The sequence below is a fragment of the Suricata suricatta genome, chromosome 12 (genome assembly GCF_006229205.1).
Source record: "Suricata suricatta isolate VVHF042 chromosome 12, meerkat_22Aug2017_6uvM2_HiC, whole genome shotgun sequence".
In the NCBI taxonomy this organism is placed as follows: Eukaryota; Metazoa; Chordata; class Mammalia; order Carnivora; family Herpestidae; genus Suricata; species Suricata suricatta.
In genome coordinates, this window is record NC_043711.1 from 88,584,582 (window position 1) to 88,602,073 (window position 17,492).

Genomic DNA, 17,492 nt, shown 5'->3' on the forward strand with positions numbered 1-17,492 from the left:
CCTCTTTTTGTCACGTCTTGCTCACTTATCTCAGTGGGGTCAACTGCCTTGCCCAGAAGAGGCATGCAGTCAGGGCCAGACTGACATCGGATTCTGGTTTTGTTCCACAGATGTTCCCTTTCTCATGTTCAGAAGTTAGAAAATTCAAGGTACGGAGAGAACAGAATGGAGGGCAGACCAACAAACCCTCCATCCTGCGTTATCTCCTCCGGAGCATCTGTCCGAAGTCAAGTTTCTTTCACAGGAAGTGTTGAAGCAGAGGTAAAACAGTCCCTTGCCAAGGATGGGATGCTGGCTTGGGTCGGAGGGCTGAACTTGACCTGTGTGGCCAGTTCTAGTTCTAATTGCCTTTGTCGAATCTCCTGAGCGTCCGACAGACTGTACGTCCCAAGAGGTCATTTTAAAATTGTAACAGTGAGCATTTATCAAGCTCTGCCTCTGTGTCAGGGATGCTTTAAGTGTGTTACATATAGCATCTCACTTAAGAACTAAGGCTCAGGAGTGAATACTGACCTGAGCCGTGTGGGAATTTATGGTCCTGCGAGCCACAGTACAGTGTGCAATGGAATAGAACATTCTCAATACTGTACCTTTTCATTCTTTGCTTCAGTGTCCAATTCAGCTATTTTAGCCCATTTCTGCCAAAAGTTTGGGTCATCTAAGGAAATATCAGTCCTGTTTCCTGAAGCCACAAAGCTAGCCTGTGGAGATAATGGAAGTCAATGAACTGCTCTTGAACACAGTACAAGCTGATAATACCACCTGCATTATTTCAAATTTACCAGAGTCCAAAGTATGCTCTCCAACTGCATTTGAAGTCAAAACCCCTAAAAGGGCCTCTCAAATGAATGTGAAAAATCTCAAGACTGTTCTTTGTTAATTTAAAGATTGGGTAAGGACATTACAATTTCAACCTCCAGGATCATTAAACTTGGAAGCAGAAGAAAGCCCTGTAACACAATGCAGTGTGTTGCTTGGTACCTAGCTCCCTGCAAAAGGGTTGCTTCTTAAGATTTCTCTGGATGCAATTTTTCTTCCAGTCAACATTTTCCAAATGTCTGCTATGGGAAAGGCACCGGGTTGGGCAGAACGAGGTGTGCTGAGATGACCAGGTGTTTTTTATAAAGCACAAAATGTCCTACTGAGGAAGTCCTGTGTAAGCCACCAAACAGGAGACTCTAACAGGCCACAAAGCTCTCAGAGCCTATGGCCAGGGACACCTGAAAGTGATCTGGTAAGTGGCTTCATCAGTCGAATGTGAAATCCAGTGAGCTGAAGGGCAGGGGACCAAGGAACCTAGAGTAGCAGCTGGGAATCTAGACTAACATCTCTTTTCTCAGGAACCCTTGCTTCAGTTTGAGGAATGGAGGGTTCACTGGGATTTCAGCACATGGACAGGGATCAAGGAGTGCTCTATAAGGAAATCCAGATGACCACTCAAAGGTTTCAGAGGAGTCTTTGCAAAGAGTGAATAGTGCAAGCTGTAAACTGAAGTGTCTGTCCTGCCTGCTGGGGATCAGCTCTCACTGGTCAGGGGTGGGGCTTTCTTTCTATAGCTTCTGACTCATTATTCAGAATCCCTCTAAAGAGTCTGTATTTTCTGTCTCATACAAAACCCACGTGTAGACAGCTAATCTCAACAGTTTGCATATTGAGAAAACAAAGCATTGCTGATGATGGTCAAAGAATAAAGTTTTCTTTTTGCTCCCACTCCAACATGGACTCTGGAGAAACGTGCCATACCTTGGCAAAAGTAGATCCTTTCCCTTCAGACTGGATGGTGATGGTGTGGGTTCTCCTCTGCAGAATCTGGTCTATGTCTTCTTCACAGAACTTGGAGCCTTCATCTTCCTCATCCATCAGGGCTCCATAAGCTCCTTTCCGGAGCAGGTCCTCTACTTCCATTTTGGAAAGCTGTTGTACCTGGACAGGTCACCAAAGGCTACTCACAAAGTGGAAAATGCACAGGAGAAAAACAGCCTCAAACCTGGCCTTCAAGATCCATATGCACTTCCTCCACTAGCTGCACATGTCAGAAGAATAAAGATACGGGCCACAAGTTTTAGAAAATTAAAGCCCAGATAACGATACTCAAGAAAACTATGGGGAGAGCAGGCAGATGATCTTCTACAGGGAACTCTGGAATCAAAGCCAGCACATGACCCAATGGCCCTAACATTCCTCAGGACATTGGTTATTATCAGATGTCACAAGCCATTGAAACTATGCACCACTAAGAGGATATGTTTAATGTTTTAGTTTGAGTCTGTATCTTTAAAAACCTCCAGATGTACTAAACAAGCTAAAGAATGATGATTTATTCATTATTAAATAAATACATGACTATTGGAAATGATGTCATTTCTCAACTAAAGAAAGGGTCCTGTGCCAAGTGTGATCTTCTCAATTGCTTGTTGAAAACAGGAAATGGGAGTTCAAAACACCCTTTCCTGGTTCTAATTAAGAATCTGGTTCTCTCTCTATCAATCACAAGAGGGAATTCCACGAGTCCCAGCGCTGGTAACTTGAAGTATTATACTTAGTAACACATGCATAGCTAAGAGGATATGGAACATCTGGACTAAAGACAACTCACTGGAAGGTTTTAATTCTCAACCTTTGATGCCCTGAGTCCAGAGATTAAGGAGATACCCTGCTTTGTTGGCTTATAACTTAATAGAATTTAAGAATGAATCTTAGCTGAAATTTTTTTATCCCCGTGGAGGGGGAAAAAGATTTTATTAACTGCCATATTGCAGGCTGCTAACGTATTCATTTTTTTTCACTGACCATCATGCATTCAATATCATTAATATGCCAAGTAGTGTTAGGGGCCATGGGTGATACAGATAAAATAGGTCTCATTATACCCTCAGGAAGCTCCAAGTCTGGAGTATAAGATAAAGCATGGTGACGATAGATATTCAGAGTGTTAAGTGTTAAGATCTACGGACTTCTAATGGGCACTGTTAAAAATTCTGCTTACCGAAATGTTACTGCGTGCTGGGTAATCCTACCACACCACTGCGCCTACAGATTTCCTTTATCCATCTGTAAAAGCAGAGACCTGACCCTGAATTATCCTCTGCTGTGGGGAATGACTCAATAAAGATGTGCAACCGGGTTCAATTTAGTGAAAGTGAATCTTAAAACAGCTGTAGGAAGGGAGACCCCAGAGGGGCCCGGGCTGTGTGGAGAGTGTCCTGGGGGGCTCTAAGCAGGTCCCATCATACTCACCCCATTGGTGCTGCCCTTTCGGTTTATGTCCTGAAGAACAGCCTTGTCCAGCCCCAGCTTTAGGCTGGCTTTGTCAAACATTTCCCGCTCATAGGAGTTCCGAGTAATGAGGCGATACACCTTCACGGCTTTGCTCTGGCCTATCCGGTGACATCGGGCCTGAGCCTGGGAAGGAGGGAAGGTCATACACATCCAGTCACCAGATATAATGGCAGCAGCCCAAGGAACAGGGAGATGCTTAAATACTGTGGCGTGAGTGGCCAGCTCTCACAGTTATAAGTCATGGGACCAACTTTGGAAGAAAATTCACCCAGATGTCGGCTGCCCCTCCAGACTCACTCATTTCTTCATGCGTTATTTATTGAGTGCCTACCACGTGCTGGGGTAAAGTGATGAGCAGGGCGAGGCTCCCCACGCCCCCCAGCCTGCGGCCTGTACGGCTACTCACTCCCAGGATGCTGCCCTGCTCTCCGGGCAAATGCCTCAGCATTGGCAATGCCAGTTTTTAATTTTTTCATCTTACTAGAAAGAAATTTTCACACAAAGACCAAAGTAGAGAAAAGCAAAATGACCTCCTATGGATGATCCTTTTTTTCATCTCTACTATGCTCCCACCCTTCAAGACTATTATGAAACAAATCCTAGGCATCCTATGGTTTCATACTTATGTATTTCAAAAAAATTTTTTTATATTTATTTTTGAGAGACAGAGAGAGACAGAATGTGAGCAAGGGAGGGGCAGAGAGACAGGGAGACACAGAATCCGAAGCAGGCTGTAGGCTCTGAGCAAGCTGTCAGCACAGATCCTGACACAGGGCTCGAACCCATGAACCATGAAATCATGACCTGAGCCGAAGTTAGACATTTTACTGAGTCCCCATACTTACATATTTCAATATATAATGTTTTTAAATCAGTGCTGATTTTTTAAAAAGTTTATTTTCAGAGAAAGCGAGAAGGGGAGGGAGGGGGGGAGAGAGAGAGAGAGAGAGAGAGAGAGAGAGAGAGAGAGAGAATCCCAAGCAGGCTCCACACTATCAGTGCAGAGTCTAACATGGGGCTTGAGTTCATGAACCACAAGATCATGACCTGCACCAAAATCAAGAGTTGGACACTTAACTGACTGAGCCACCCAGGTGCCCCACAATATATAATTCTAAAGATAAGGACTCTTGTAAAATAATGCTGTGGCCACACCTCACAACATGAACACTGGTACTAACCATCTCATCAGCATCCCAATTCCCCAGCTTATCTTCTATGTATTAAGTGCACTTATTTGGATCATGATGCAAACAGGGCCCAAACATTGTATTGGGGTGATAGGGCTCAAGTCTCTTTCATTCTGTAGATATCCCTTGCCTTTGACCACTCCTTTTTTCAAATGCAGCCTTTTTTGTTGGAGAGACCAGGTGCCTGTCCTCTAGCTTCTCCGGGCCCACGTGTTGTCACCTGCATTCTGGCTATGGCATTAAACAAGTTGCTCTGGTCCCTGCATCTCCTCTAAACTGGGAGCTATATCTTGAGACTTGATCAGGGTAAGGTTTGATTTCTGGCAAGTATATATCTTAACGGTGTTTGCATTTCCATCAAAAGGCACATGGTGTCTGACTGTCTTTCTTTTGAGTGATAATCATTGCCTAGATCCACTATTTCATTAGACGTTAAAATCCCCTCATCAATTTTTTGGTTACCTTGATGTTCAGTTCCTGTAGGAAAGACAAGCTTAAATGCTTGATTCTTTCTCTTTATTTAATCAGTTTCTAAAATAATACCCTTCAAATGTGACCCATGAAGATTTTTATTTTTTAAGGAACACAAAGCTATGCATTTAAATATATGTGCTATGTTGTATTGCATTGCTGTTGTGCATTTTCCTGTGGGAAACTTCAAGATGGCTGCTGAATTCTTTTGATGTGATCCAGTCAAATACAGAAAGGAGAAAGAATAAACTCTGGTGTTAAAATGGGTTTGGAGATGTCACTATGAGCACATGGTTAGAGCAGTGTGAGTGTATACACATACGCATATATACACATGAAGAAAGAGATGCAGATAACGTCTGAATTTATAATGTTTGCTTTCTGGTATGACATGTCCCATACACCTACTGTACACTTACTGCCTGGACCTGGAGTCAGCCACTTTTCCTCCCTGGAAACCCTCATATTTTTCAATGGGAAAGAGTCTGGATGCTCTAACAGGTGCTTATTGACATTAGGTAGGTCATTGTTTCTAGACCTGTTCAGTGAGCAAAAATAGAAGTGTCTGGGTGTGTATAGGGTATACAATCATGTGCATACACGAGACAAAATATGTCATGAGATCAATTAAATTCAAATTTATAACTATGGGACTTTAACTTCACCAACCACAGATCTCTTTTTTAACCATGTCAGAAAGCTCAATTCTCAACCATACCAATATCATTATTCATTTGCTTTATCCCACAATGTATATAAGAGTCTCAGAAACACTGTCCCATTATGATCTCCCCAAAACATACCTAAGTGAAAACAATGCAAGATTTTTGTTTTCCTCCTCGCAGGTTTATATCCCACTAAGTATGAACGCTCCAATCACAGTGTTTCAAGTACAACCAGCAGGTAGGTTTCTTTCTCTTTCCCAGTGGTAGGGTTAGCAATTCTGAAACTACTTTCTATGTAATACACACTATTTTTTCTTTACTTTTTTAGTGTTTATTTATTTTTGAGAGAGAGAGAGAGAGTAAATTGGGGAGGGGCAGAGAAAGAGGGAGACACAGAATCGAAAGCAGCCCTCCAGGCTCTGACCTGTCAGCACAGAGCCTGACACAGGGCCCAAACCTGCAAACCCTGAGATCATGCCCTGAGCCGAAGTTGGACACCCAGCCAGCTGAGCCACTTAGGCGTCCCTGTGTAATACAGATTTGAGGAAACGGGTAAGTATACTGAGAATAACAGGAGTCAGGGCTTTCATTGTTGAAGAAGGAAGTTACAAATATGGAAAGAAAAAAAAGTAGTTATGTGGTGGTGTTTCTATGGAAACAGACATGGACATGTGTGTATTTACACGTTATTACACATGTATATATCTACACATGCACATGAATGCATGTTATGCACTGTGCATTTATATTCTCTGTGTGTGTACTCAGCTATGTCCACTAAATTGGCCTAGAAGCAATGACATCATGGTAGCAAAGACCGTAACTCCCAGATCTTGGTTCCTAAATATATTCTCCATTAAGACAAAACCAAAGCATGTTAGAGAAATAGTTAATTCCAGGGCTGAGGGCAGAAAAAGTACAGGATGAGTCTGAAACATACTATTGTGCCAGAAAACAAGGAAGTACTCAAAGAATGATGAAGACAAACCGAAATAACACTTCCAACTTAAAGAGGTTTACCACTGGCTAAGCCTGGGATGATTTGAATATCAAAGTAAATATAGCAGTGGAATAAAAATAAAAAAGAACCCATGAGTCCATATGATATAAATAAATGGGAGAAAAAGGAAACTATTATAGTAGACCAACTAACAGACAGAGAGTAACAAAGTTTAAGAAGTCACTCTTTGCAACCATCACAGTACTGACTAATACAGGCAAAAATAATCAATGGATACTAAAACCAGTGAGTTTGACTTTGATGAGGAACAGGAAATTTATATAGCCTCAAAGTATCTCTCCAAAATTAGTTATTAATTTCAATGGGAAAAATAGCCACTTTTTAGTGGAGATATCTGGTAGACACCACTTAACTGAGATATCCAAGTACATACTATCAGACAGACAGACATCACGTTCCTCCCGACGTGATATATTGAGAAGAACATATCACTTTGGTGTTATTAGTAAGACTGAATCCTACCCTGAGGAAATACAAACACAAACTGAGGGATAATCTGTACAGCAACTGGCCTGTACTCCTTAAAAATAACAAGGTCGTGGGGCGCCTGGGTGGCTCAGTTGGTTGAACGTCCAGCTTCGGCTCCGGTCATGATCTCGCGGTTTCTGAGTTCGAGCCCCGCGTCAGGCTCTGTGCTGACAGCTCAGAGCCTGGAGCCTGCTTCAGATTCTGTGTCTCCCTCTCTCTCTGACCCTCTCCTGCTCGCACTGTCTGTCTCTCAAAAATAAATAAAAAAACATTAAAATATTTAAAAAAATAAAAATAAAAATAAAAATAAAAATAAACAAGGTCGTATTGTTCCACATTCCCGGAAAGAGGGAACTCTTCTGGATTCATGGAGATGAAAGAGATAAGAGCAATAAGGTGACAGGTGCTCCTGGACTGGACGGATCTTAGAGCAGGGGGAATGGTGGCTTTAGAGGACGCTGAAATAAATTATAAATTTGAATACAGACTGGATGGAAGAAAGTTTTTTAATTTCCCAATCCTGAGAATTAAGCTGTGGTTATGTAACAGGATGCCCCTGTACTTAGGAAATACATAAAAAAGCACTTCAGGGGCAGCTCACTCAAAGGGTTCAGACAAGAAATGGCGCATGTGCACATGTATTTAAGTCCATGTACATACTCAGAGAGGCAGAGGAACTAGAAGGCAAAGTGATAAAGTAAATGGGAAAATCTAAAGGGTTGGTGAATCTGGATAAAGGGTATACTGGAATTATAAGCTGAAATTGAAGTGAAAATGTCAAAAATATTAAATACAAACATTTGAAATAATGTCTCTCTTGGAGTTATGCTGCCCACTCAATACATAGCTAGATTCCACTGTTTCGTTTTGCTTCTAAATTTTAGCAACTGATTCCCCTCCCCCACATTAATTTAACCACAGTGGGAAAGAAGAAAAATAAACCAAGTAACTTTGGAAAATGATATTTAGATTATATACTATAAGACTGATGACAAAAAACCACACTACAGTCCAGTATTATATATTGGCAAATTTATTTATGTTTCACAGAATATGATTAGTAATTCTGTGACTACTTTATATACAGACTAGGACTGAACAAATGAGTTAATAAATATACTGTATTATCATGAGACTGAAACGTCTCACGGCCAGACACAGGATTTACGGTAGAGAAGAAGACAAGGATGGAGTAAATCAGAAGCAACTCATAATGGGTGGACAGAGATGGGCAAGAACAGATGTAGGGTGTGAGTGCTTCCGTCAGTCACATACACGTATTTCCTAGCCCTGTCTGCTCAGAAAATCTAGAAGCCCTAACACTCTAGCAGCAGTGGGCACTCCTGGTAGCCAGATCTTGGTTGCTAAATGTCATTCTTGAATAAAAGGAACCAGGGGTCCTTGGAGAAAAGGTCAATCCTGTGGCTGTGGCAGGAAAAATGTAACATGAACCTGAACATCGTGTAGTGCCAGAAAGGAAGGAAGTGCTCAAAACCCAATAGATGCGCATCAAAAGGACACAGGAGCCAACCGGAAGGACCTCCTAATGACCAAGTCTGAACAATATTATAAATAATAAGAGTAACAGACTATAACCCATAAAATGAGCAAACAGATATAAACAAACAGGGAAAAAGGACGGCTGTTCTTTACAGTGGAATTCCAGTTAATAAAAGTGTATAAAAAATGACTGAAATAGAAAATTGCCATTAGTCAGACCCCTGGTAGTAGTTACTGAAGTCAAGAACCATTGATGGATGCTAAAATTAACATGTGAAAGTAATGGTGGGAATCAGGATATTTATAGTCTCAAAATATCTCTTCCCAAGATATTGATTAAGTTTAAAGGTACAGTGAAGAAACCTGGCAGATACCACCTCAACCAAGTAATCAAGGTTATCATCGCAAGCAATAAGATGTATTAACATCATGTACCCCCTGAAACGATGCACTGAGGAGAACATAACATCACTTCTATGATATTCTTGCCAAAAATACATAAACTCAAATCTGATCCTGAGAAAACATCAGGTAGACACAAATTGAGAGACAGCTTGTCAGGACCCTTCAAAATTGTCAAGGTCATGAAAGATGAGGAAAAGACAGACAGGAAGCTAAAGAGTCAGGACTTCTAAAGGAAATTTGAGAATGCTCTTTAGATCCTGGAAAAAGAACATTTGGAAGAAACTGAAGGAACATGAATAAAGTCTACAGATTTCTGTGTCAGTGTTAACACCCTAGTTTCAATAATTAGACTATGGTTGCATAAAATGTTAATACTAAGGGAAGCTGGGTGAAGGGTCCTAGAAAACTGTACTATTCTGCAACTTTTTTTTTAAGTTTAAAATTTCAGAATAAGACGTTTTTTTTTTAATTTTTTCTTTTTATTGCTTTTTATTTTATTTTTGAGAGACAGAGAGAGACGGCTGGAGCAGGGGAGGGTCAGAGAGAGAGAGACACAGAATCCGAAACAGGCTCCAGGCTCTGAGCTAGCTGTCAGCACAGAGCCCGACGCAGGGCTCGAACCCACGAACCATGAGATCTGACCTGAGCCAAAGCCGGATGCTTAACCGACTGAGCCACCCAGGCGCCCCTTCAGAATAAGACGTTTTAAAAAATTAATTTTATTATGTTATAAAATACTTGAAGGTTGTTCCAAAGGCACATATATAAAAAGGCATGTTTGGAAAAAGTAACTTCTTTCCCTGTCACTTCCATCCTCTCCTGTCCCCTTACTCCCCCTACAGATAACCATTTAAACATAAACTGTTTCTCTTTCAGCTGCGGGTGGGGTGGGGTGGGATGGGGGAGGAAGAGACAGACACACACACACAGCTTTTTTAGATAACAGCTAGCACAGCATACATATTTTTTCCACATTATCTTTTTTTTTTTTTCATGCAACATATACTCAAGAGATCACTCCCAGCAGTATATGGAGCTAATCCTCATTCTTTATCAAAGTTGACTCCACTACGGTTTAGTCAGTCAGTCTTCTATTGCTGGACAACTAAGCTGTTGAGCCTTTGGCTATTATAATTAGTTGCCACAACTCCTTTTAGTATCTTTAGTGGCAGTAAATCTATTAGAAGAAGATCTGATGGATAATTGGTAAACAAAGGAAGTGATCAAGGTAACTAATATGGTTTATGGAACCTATAAAGCACTAATAATATGTGGCCACAAGCAGTGACACTGATTTTCTTTCTCTGGCTCATCTGACATTTGTAGGCAAATCACAAGGAGTTTAAGAAATGTTCTGAGCAAAGGTCCCATATGGGGTCAGTGCAGATGCCACTAATTTACCTTCATGGTATCCACATTCCCCCTTTTCCTCACTTCCAGAACCCTGATGCTTGTAGAGGGAGGCAATGTGTTCACCTGAAACCATCTCCGGCCTCCCAGGGAGGACGAAGTAATACAGCCTGACGATGAGGTACAGCAGAAGTCTATCGGGGACATCTGGAAAAGTCCTGCTCTTCTGAGAGAAGCACCACACCTTCCTTCCTGATCTTTCCTGCCTGGTCTGAGGTATCCATCTTGGAACAAAGAGATTGTAACTCACACTCCCTGAGGACGGTAGAGCAGAAAAACAGAAGGAATCTGGGACTCGGATGACACTGTGAAGCCGCCTCGCCCTGAACTGCCCATCTCCAGACTTCTCATTAACCGAGAAAAACAAACCTATTTTGGGGTGGGAGGTGGGAGGTGGGTGGGGGGGAGGTCACTGTCACAAGCAGCTAAATGACACCAGGAGAAAACATGTGCTCTCCCAAGATGGCTGACCTGGAAGATAATAAGGTTGAGTCCTGTCACATTTAACAGACTCATCATTTTACAGCTGAACCTCAGCGACAGGCCAGCGTTACTTATTTCCCGGATCAGAACTCACACACAAACAGGGCAGCGACAAACCAAAGTCCAAACAAGATCCTCGGCAAAGCTAAGTAAATACAGAACTTCTAGAGCAGACCACAAGGGGCAGGGGGCGGAGGTGCTACCCGCCCCCAGGGGAAATCACAGAGCTCTCACGCTCTCCCAAGGCATGACGAGAGGCTCAGAGTTTGTTCTTTACTGTTTAATACATTTGAGCTGAACAAAGACAGGCCTACAAGAAACAAGTAGTGACGTTCAGAAAATGAAAAACAAACAACCAGGCACAGATCCCAGGGACTGCGATGGCAAGAAGGGGGGCCGCTTAGTTGAACAAACAGGGACAGATTTCAAATTGATACCAGCCCTTGACTTACTAGTGTCAGTTTCAAGTCCAGAACTTGGCAAAACCTTGTACTACGTTTTTATAACCACACAAAAATTAAATAGCTGGTACAAAGATCCAAACCCAATGCTGACTCCTCTCTTGACCCCATCTACTCTTTCAAATCATTAGCTACATTTTAAAAGTACATTTTCTTCAGTACTTTAAAACGCTACTTGGTCCTCAATGAAAAACCCACATCTCAGAGAAGTTAAACACAACTGCCTATAGGCCCACCTGAACCCAACCACGTCCAGTACGGTGGTATAGCGTCTCTTCTCTGCCCAAGTGTTTTATTCCAGGCCCATAGACGTTAACATTTCTTCTGGCACTAAAAGTGCGTATCCGCAGGTCAACCACTGGTGCAGAAGAGGAGCAGGGGCTCTCCCGGCAGTAGGAATCAGAACGCAGCAGACGATGCCCTCCCCCTAACTATCTCCTTTTCAGGCCTGCTTTGGATTTGGAAGTTTCCAGATCCAGATTTATTCCTTGGGGAAAGTATCATCCCCTCTTAAAACGTAAACATTTGGGGGAATAGCACAGATACCTGCCCACTCCATCTCTACCGTCTGACTCAATTTACCACCCAAACCCAAGTCCTGGGCACTGTAGTCTCCCCAGGGCCTGGCCTGCTATAGATGGCTCAATAAATGTGTCAGTAAGTCAATCAAGAGCTGGCTGAGTCCTGGAAGCAGAGAGGAGTTGGTGGCACAACAAAAGGGTGCTTTGGGGCAGCCAAAAAAGAGGTGGGGAGTGAGGGGGAGGGGCCACTGCAAGAAAGGCAGGAGCAGACTCAAAAACCGGACTCACTTTATTTGGGGCCAATGCTGTAGACAGTGCCCATTCCATCTGCCTCAGGGGCGCCACCTATGCTCATTCCCACATTTTTGTTACCTTAGTCTGGAACATTCTTCTGATCTCATTATTTGAGATCAGACCTACTTAGCTGAGCCCAGCCCTCCGCTCCTCAGGTTGGCTTCAGTTCCAATGCTCTGAGAGGGTCTGCCTTGGATCAGTCAAGAAACACTGCTACCCCACGCTGGCCTGTCTTGGGAGAACCACGGCCTGCACCACCAGATCCTTCCAGGCTGTCGGAGACCAGAGTGAACACTCACACTTCCTATCATCTGAACTTGGACCTCTGGAGCTCTGCTGAAACCCCACTGGGGTAGGGCTTAAGACCCTATTCATAATGAGGTTCTCTTCTGTGGCCCTGACATTTATACCAGGCAGAACATATCCCACTCTACACACAGGTAAATGTTCTAGGCCAAGGCCATCTCCCAGAAGAAACACTCAGAGCAGGAACTGTGGTTCTTTAGTAACCATAAAGAATTACAGGTAAGTGAAAGCTTTCATGCATTTAACGAGAAATATTAGATGACATACACACGTGTGAACGGTTATGTGTCAGTTAACATGACGAAACTAGCAAGGACAGTCCTGGGCAGCAGGCTGGTGAAGTTTTCTATTTTTAGGGTTAGGAACACATCTCACTGATGTTCATGGCTGCATTCACCGGTAGTCCTGGGATGGTGTCAGGGTCCCAGGATCCAGACTCTCTCCTGGACATCATACTTACGGCCCGAGCTATGAGGGCACATGGCAGGGAGAGTGTGTAAAGTGAGCGTGCAATGCCCTGCGGGCAGCCTTCAGGCCCCGTGTTCCTTCCCGAGCCAAGCAAGCACACCACCTCCATCTCTGCAGGCCACTCGGAACTAGACCTCCCTTTCTCTGTCTCATCTTCTTCACAGCCTCCCAGTCCCACTTCCCTGCCCTAACATTACTCTTCCCAATCCTTTCATTTCTAACCAGTTTGGCTCATGTTTCAAAAATAAAGGACTGATCCCTGTAAGTTACAAAACCTTTACGTGAAAATAACAATGACAACAACACAGCAGAGAGCAGTGGATGTAGAAGGTGTGGTGGCCAACCTGGAGACCACGGGCTGAGGAATTCTAACTGGGACCCATGGCTGCCATTGTCACTGACGCCCTCACTCATTTACCTTTGCCACATTGCTGGCTCCTGCCCCCTCCCGGGATGGCCTGCAGTGCTGGTGGTCTTTGTTCCTTCACTGAGGCGGAGCGTTAGAGGAAGTGCAGAAACGACTCCATACACTCAAAGTCTCATGCGGTCCAATTTCCCTGTGACTTCACTGTTACTCCTTTGCTCATCTCTTGCCAGTTCCCCAGCAGTGGACATTAAAAACAGCTTTTCCAAAGCTTCTCCCTTTCCCCCAGACCCTAAATCTGGACAGCCCCACGTATCCCCTTTGGCTACGACCCCTGCCAAGAGTCACCTCAGAGGACTTCACCTTCTCTAGCAGGCTTGATCAGTCTCGTTTCTGCTCTTTGCTATCTCTTGGCATTAGCACCTATTTGCAATCGGTAATGTCTAGGATTTCACCTGGATCAAGCATGGTGACACCAAATCTCTGCCTTGACCACGACGTGCCTCCAGTGCCAGCCCTCTGTTTCTAATTTCCCTCCTGGACATTCCTCCAGGCGTGCCCAGCTATCAAGGCCTCAAATTGACCAGATACCAAGCCTCATAGTCAGATGAGCACCGCAAAGGAGCACAGAACTAGACTTCAGAGATCATCTGTATTCGGGTCAGCAAAGTTCTATAATAGTGAATATTTTAGATATTGCAGGCTATGGTCTCTGCTCCAATACTCTGTAACATGATAGCACTGGAGATAACATGTATACGGAGGGGTGTGGCTGTATTCCAACAAAACTACTTAAAACTGGCTAGCCAATGGGCAACAGTTCCATACCACCTATTACACTAGCTAAGTAAGTTCTGGCTGGGTACCCAATCAAATTCTAATTTTTGCTTATTTTTATGTTAGTGTTGAGTATAGTATTCCTTTAAAGATTATTCATTATATCTAGAAACTCACCTTTGACCCAACTATCCCTTCACCAGTAGAAAGGCCTGAGGGGGAACTAGTCATGTTCACCGATTTTCTTTGAAGCTAGGTGTTGAAACAGTGCCACACAATTTGGTTTCCAAATGAGGTTTTCCCCCTGGGCTTTAGCTAATTGTTACCAATAATTTAAAGTGCCATCTAGTAGACTGCTTTCTTCAAAAAATTTTTTTTTATTTAGAAACTCATTAAATGAAAAAGGCAAAGCCAAACCACTGCAGAGTGGTGGGTCTGGAAGCAACCGAAATGCCCCGGCTGAGCTGCTCTCCCCGTGTGCGGCCCTCGTGGCGTCCCCAGCGGCACCGCCCATTTTGTGGCACGGCGGCCTGCAGCCTTCTTCTGGCAATCACCTGTACCGCAAACAAGGTTCTGAGCCACCCACCACCCTCCCCACTCCCCACACTGGCCTTAGCAAACATCCCAGCATTCAATATATACTTAGGGTGGACTTGACCATTAATGAAAATGGAGGCAAATCTAGAAACGGTATTCTTGACAAGTTAGAATCTTTTTAGCAGACATACTGTCCAATCTGGCCAGAATGCCAGTGTTTCTCCTTTGAATCAGGGTGGATGAAGAACTCTGATCCAGAGAACTGTTAGTTCTTTTTCCTGTTTGTTTATGCTTTTTAAAAAAACTATATTAACTCCAGTCTTTACAAGACTCTTTTAAAGCCACCAATTAACAAGTCTGGTTAAAACTAAAAAACTTGTCTGCAAATTCACTCACCTGGGCACACAGACTATCTAATATACAGATTGTAGACAGCAAGTGAACCGGGGGGGTGACTGTCACCCTGGCCACACAATGGAACTTGGGGTTAGGTGTCTCCTTTACTATCGAGGACATAAGACCATCTAACAAACCAACCAATGAAAACACCTGAATCAATCTACATGTCAAAAATTAGAAGAGTAGTCAAGCTTAATATTTTTCTTTACGTTTGATAATATATAGTTCTATTCTTTATCTGGAGGCTACCGATATGAAAAACCATTTGGCTTAAAGCAAAAAGAAAGAACTCCTCACTGAGTAGTGGAAAAGGGTGATGTTTACTTTTCATTCAGTTTCACCCCCTGCCCGAGGGCCTAAAAGCCTGCCGTCCAGCTGACACCCTAGCGTGGAGCATGGCATGCTCTCTAGCAAGCCAGGCCCTACCGTGATGTTCTTAGATGCAGGGGCAGCCAAGGCAAACAGCAATCATCCTAATGGTTACCTGCAAGTCATTTTGTGGGTTCCAGTCTGAATCAAATATGATGCAGGTATCAGCAGCCGTGAGATTGATCCCCAGGCCTCCCGCTCTGGTGCACAGAAGAAAGACAAAGCGGTCTGAGTCTGGCTTACAGAACCGGTCGATGGCTGCCTGGCGCAGGTTTCCCCGTACTCGCCCATCAATTCGCTCATAGGTGTATCTGAGGGGACCCAAACGAACGAAAGCCCAGGTGTTAATCATGACTTCAACGGAGAGCAGCAAACAACGCAGGAAGCTGTTGACCCACAGCCTTAAATCCCTCGCTTCTACATTGGGACCAAACTAGAGCAGTCCACAAGGAATCCCCCGCCCTCCCCCCACCCCCGGCCCGCATATGCAGCGGGGCAGACACCTAAAACTGCAGTGCAAAATGTACCCCCCACCAAAACACGCAAACAAAAACCAAACCAAACCAAAAGTATCAGCCACAAACTAAGGGACTAAAAGAATTGTAAACAAAATCTCAATCCCCACAGACTGAGCAACTTATTCTCCAGTATTTCAGTTTTTACTTGCTCTGAATCTAATCCTAAAACCAGGAAAAGAAAATAAAAGCCTCAAACATCTACTCTAAGTAATGCTCTTAAGGAATCCAAGTTCAAATCAGAGTGTAGCTGCTTCGCGGTAAAGTGAAAATGGGAAGCAGACCGCACGGACAGGTGGTCCTTGTGTGTCGGGGCTGGTCACTTCCTGCCTCCCAGCTCTCCCACTGCCACACAGATAGACTGCAGGGAAGGTCCTGAGCTGTGTTCGGGGTTGGGGCACAAACACTGCGGACTTTTTAGAGGAAAATAAAACGAGGAAGTAAAGCTAACTATCATTAAGAAGGTACCTATCTGTGTGGGAACAAGGGCGAAAAGCACGATGGGGGAGAGGGCAAAAGGAAGGAGAATAAAAATAAAAGTGCCGTGGGAGCGCATTACTGTCTGTCCACCCAGTTAACACACATAGAAGGGACCTTTACGACGAAATCGTGGGGTTAATACAGAATTAAAGTACAGTAGCAATGTGGACAGCTGCTGAGCACCTTATTCTTTTCTGGTTTACCCTGAGCAGGAAATAGTTTATAAAACCTCGTAAGGGAAGGACCAAGTCACCGGAGACCTAACAGCAGCCAAGAACATGAATCCTGACAGAAACCTAATCAGTAGCCCAGAATTTGGGAAATCAGATCTCTAAAACCTCAGATAAATAAGTGGTAAGAGAGTAAGATAGACAGACACTTTAGGGTCTCTGTGGAGATAATTCTAGAAAATAGAGTTTGGCTATATATTCCTGACCTCCTTGAGGAAAAGTGAAATCCATGTAGAGAAACCATGCAAGGAAATAATATGTGGAGAAACCAGACCAACTCAGGACATACATAAAGCAAAGAACCAAGCCCGAAAACAGGGTCTTCCTTTTACAAGGCCACAGTGCGACACTACCTGGAATTACAGGTGTGGATTTTTCCTTTTTCTTCCTTTTTAATGTAACAAACTTAAGAATATGCGGGGCTACAGGAGCAAATAAAACGGGAGGTGATGACTTACATAAAGCCAGACTAGGAAGAGCTGTGCCACAAAAGCGATGGCTGTATGCCTGAATTCTATAAAACTCCATGGCAGCTCGATAGAAGGGTCATTGTCATGGACAGCAGCCACAGCAGTGATATCAGCAGCAAGCTCTGAAGTGTCAAGCTATGTGCTAGCCAGCCAGGCACTGTGATACACACTTGATATACACCATCACTTTCAGACCTCATGGTAATCCTGAGGGGTGTTTTTATTATCATCCCCGTTTTAGACTCTAGAAAACTCCTAAAACAAAAACAATAAAACCCCACACAAGCAGACTAACTTGCTCAGTCACTAAGCAGGTGAGTGGCTTAAACAGAGATCCATTTGACTTAAAGTCCATATTCTTTAAAAATTTTTTTTAATGCTTATTACTTATTTTTTGAGAGAGAGAGAG

General features: G+C 43.5%; 1 protein-coding gene across 4 annotated transcripts in view; it reads right to left on the reverse strand.

Moving 5' to 3' along the window:
• Positions 1 to 17,492, reverse strand: part of CHD6 (chromodomain helicase DNA binding protein 6) — a 151,056-nt gene that overhangs the window by 52,777 nt on the left and 80,787 nt on the right. For all 4 annotated transcript variants that reach the window (XM_029915998.1, XM_029915996.1, XM_029915997.1 and 1 more), the window contains 4 exons: positions 15,504 to 15,699; positions 3,238 to 3,402; positions 1,744 to 1,923; positions 591 to 701 (listed from right to left, as the gene is read on the reverse strand). In XM_029915998.1, coding sequence (XP_029771858.1) covers positions 591 to 701; positions 1,744 to 1,923; positions 3,238 to 3,402; positions 15,504 to 15,699 — 652 coding nt within the window. The remainder of the gene's footprint in view (positions 1 to 590; positions 702 to 1,743; positions 1,924 to 3,237; positions 3,403 to 15,503; positions 15,700 to 17,492) is intronic.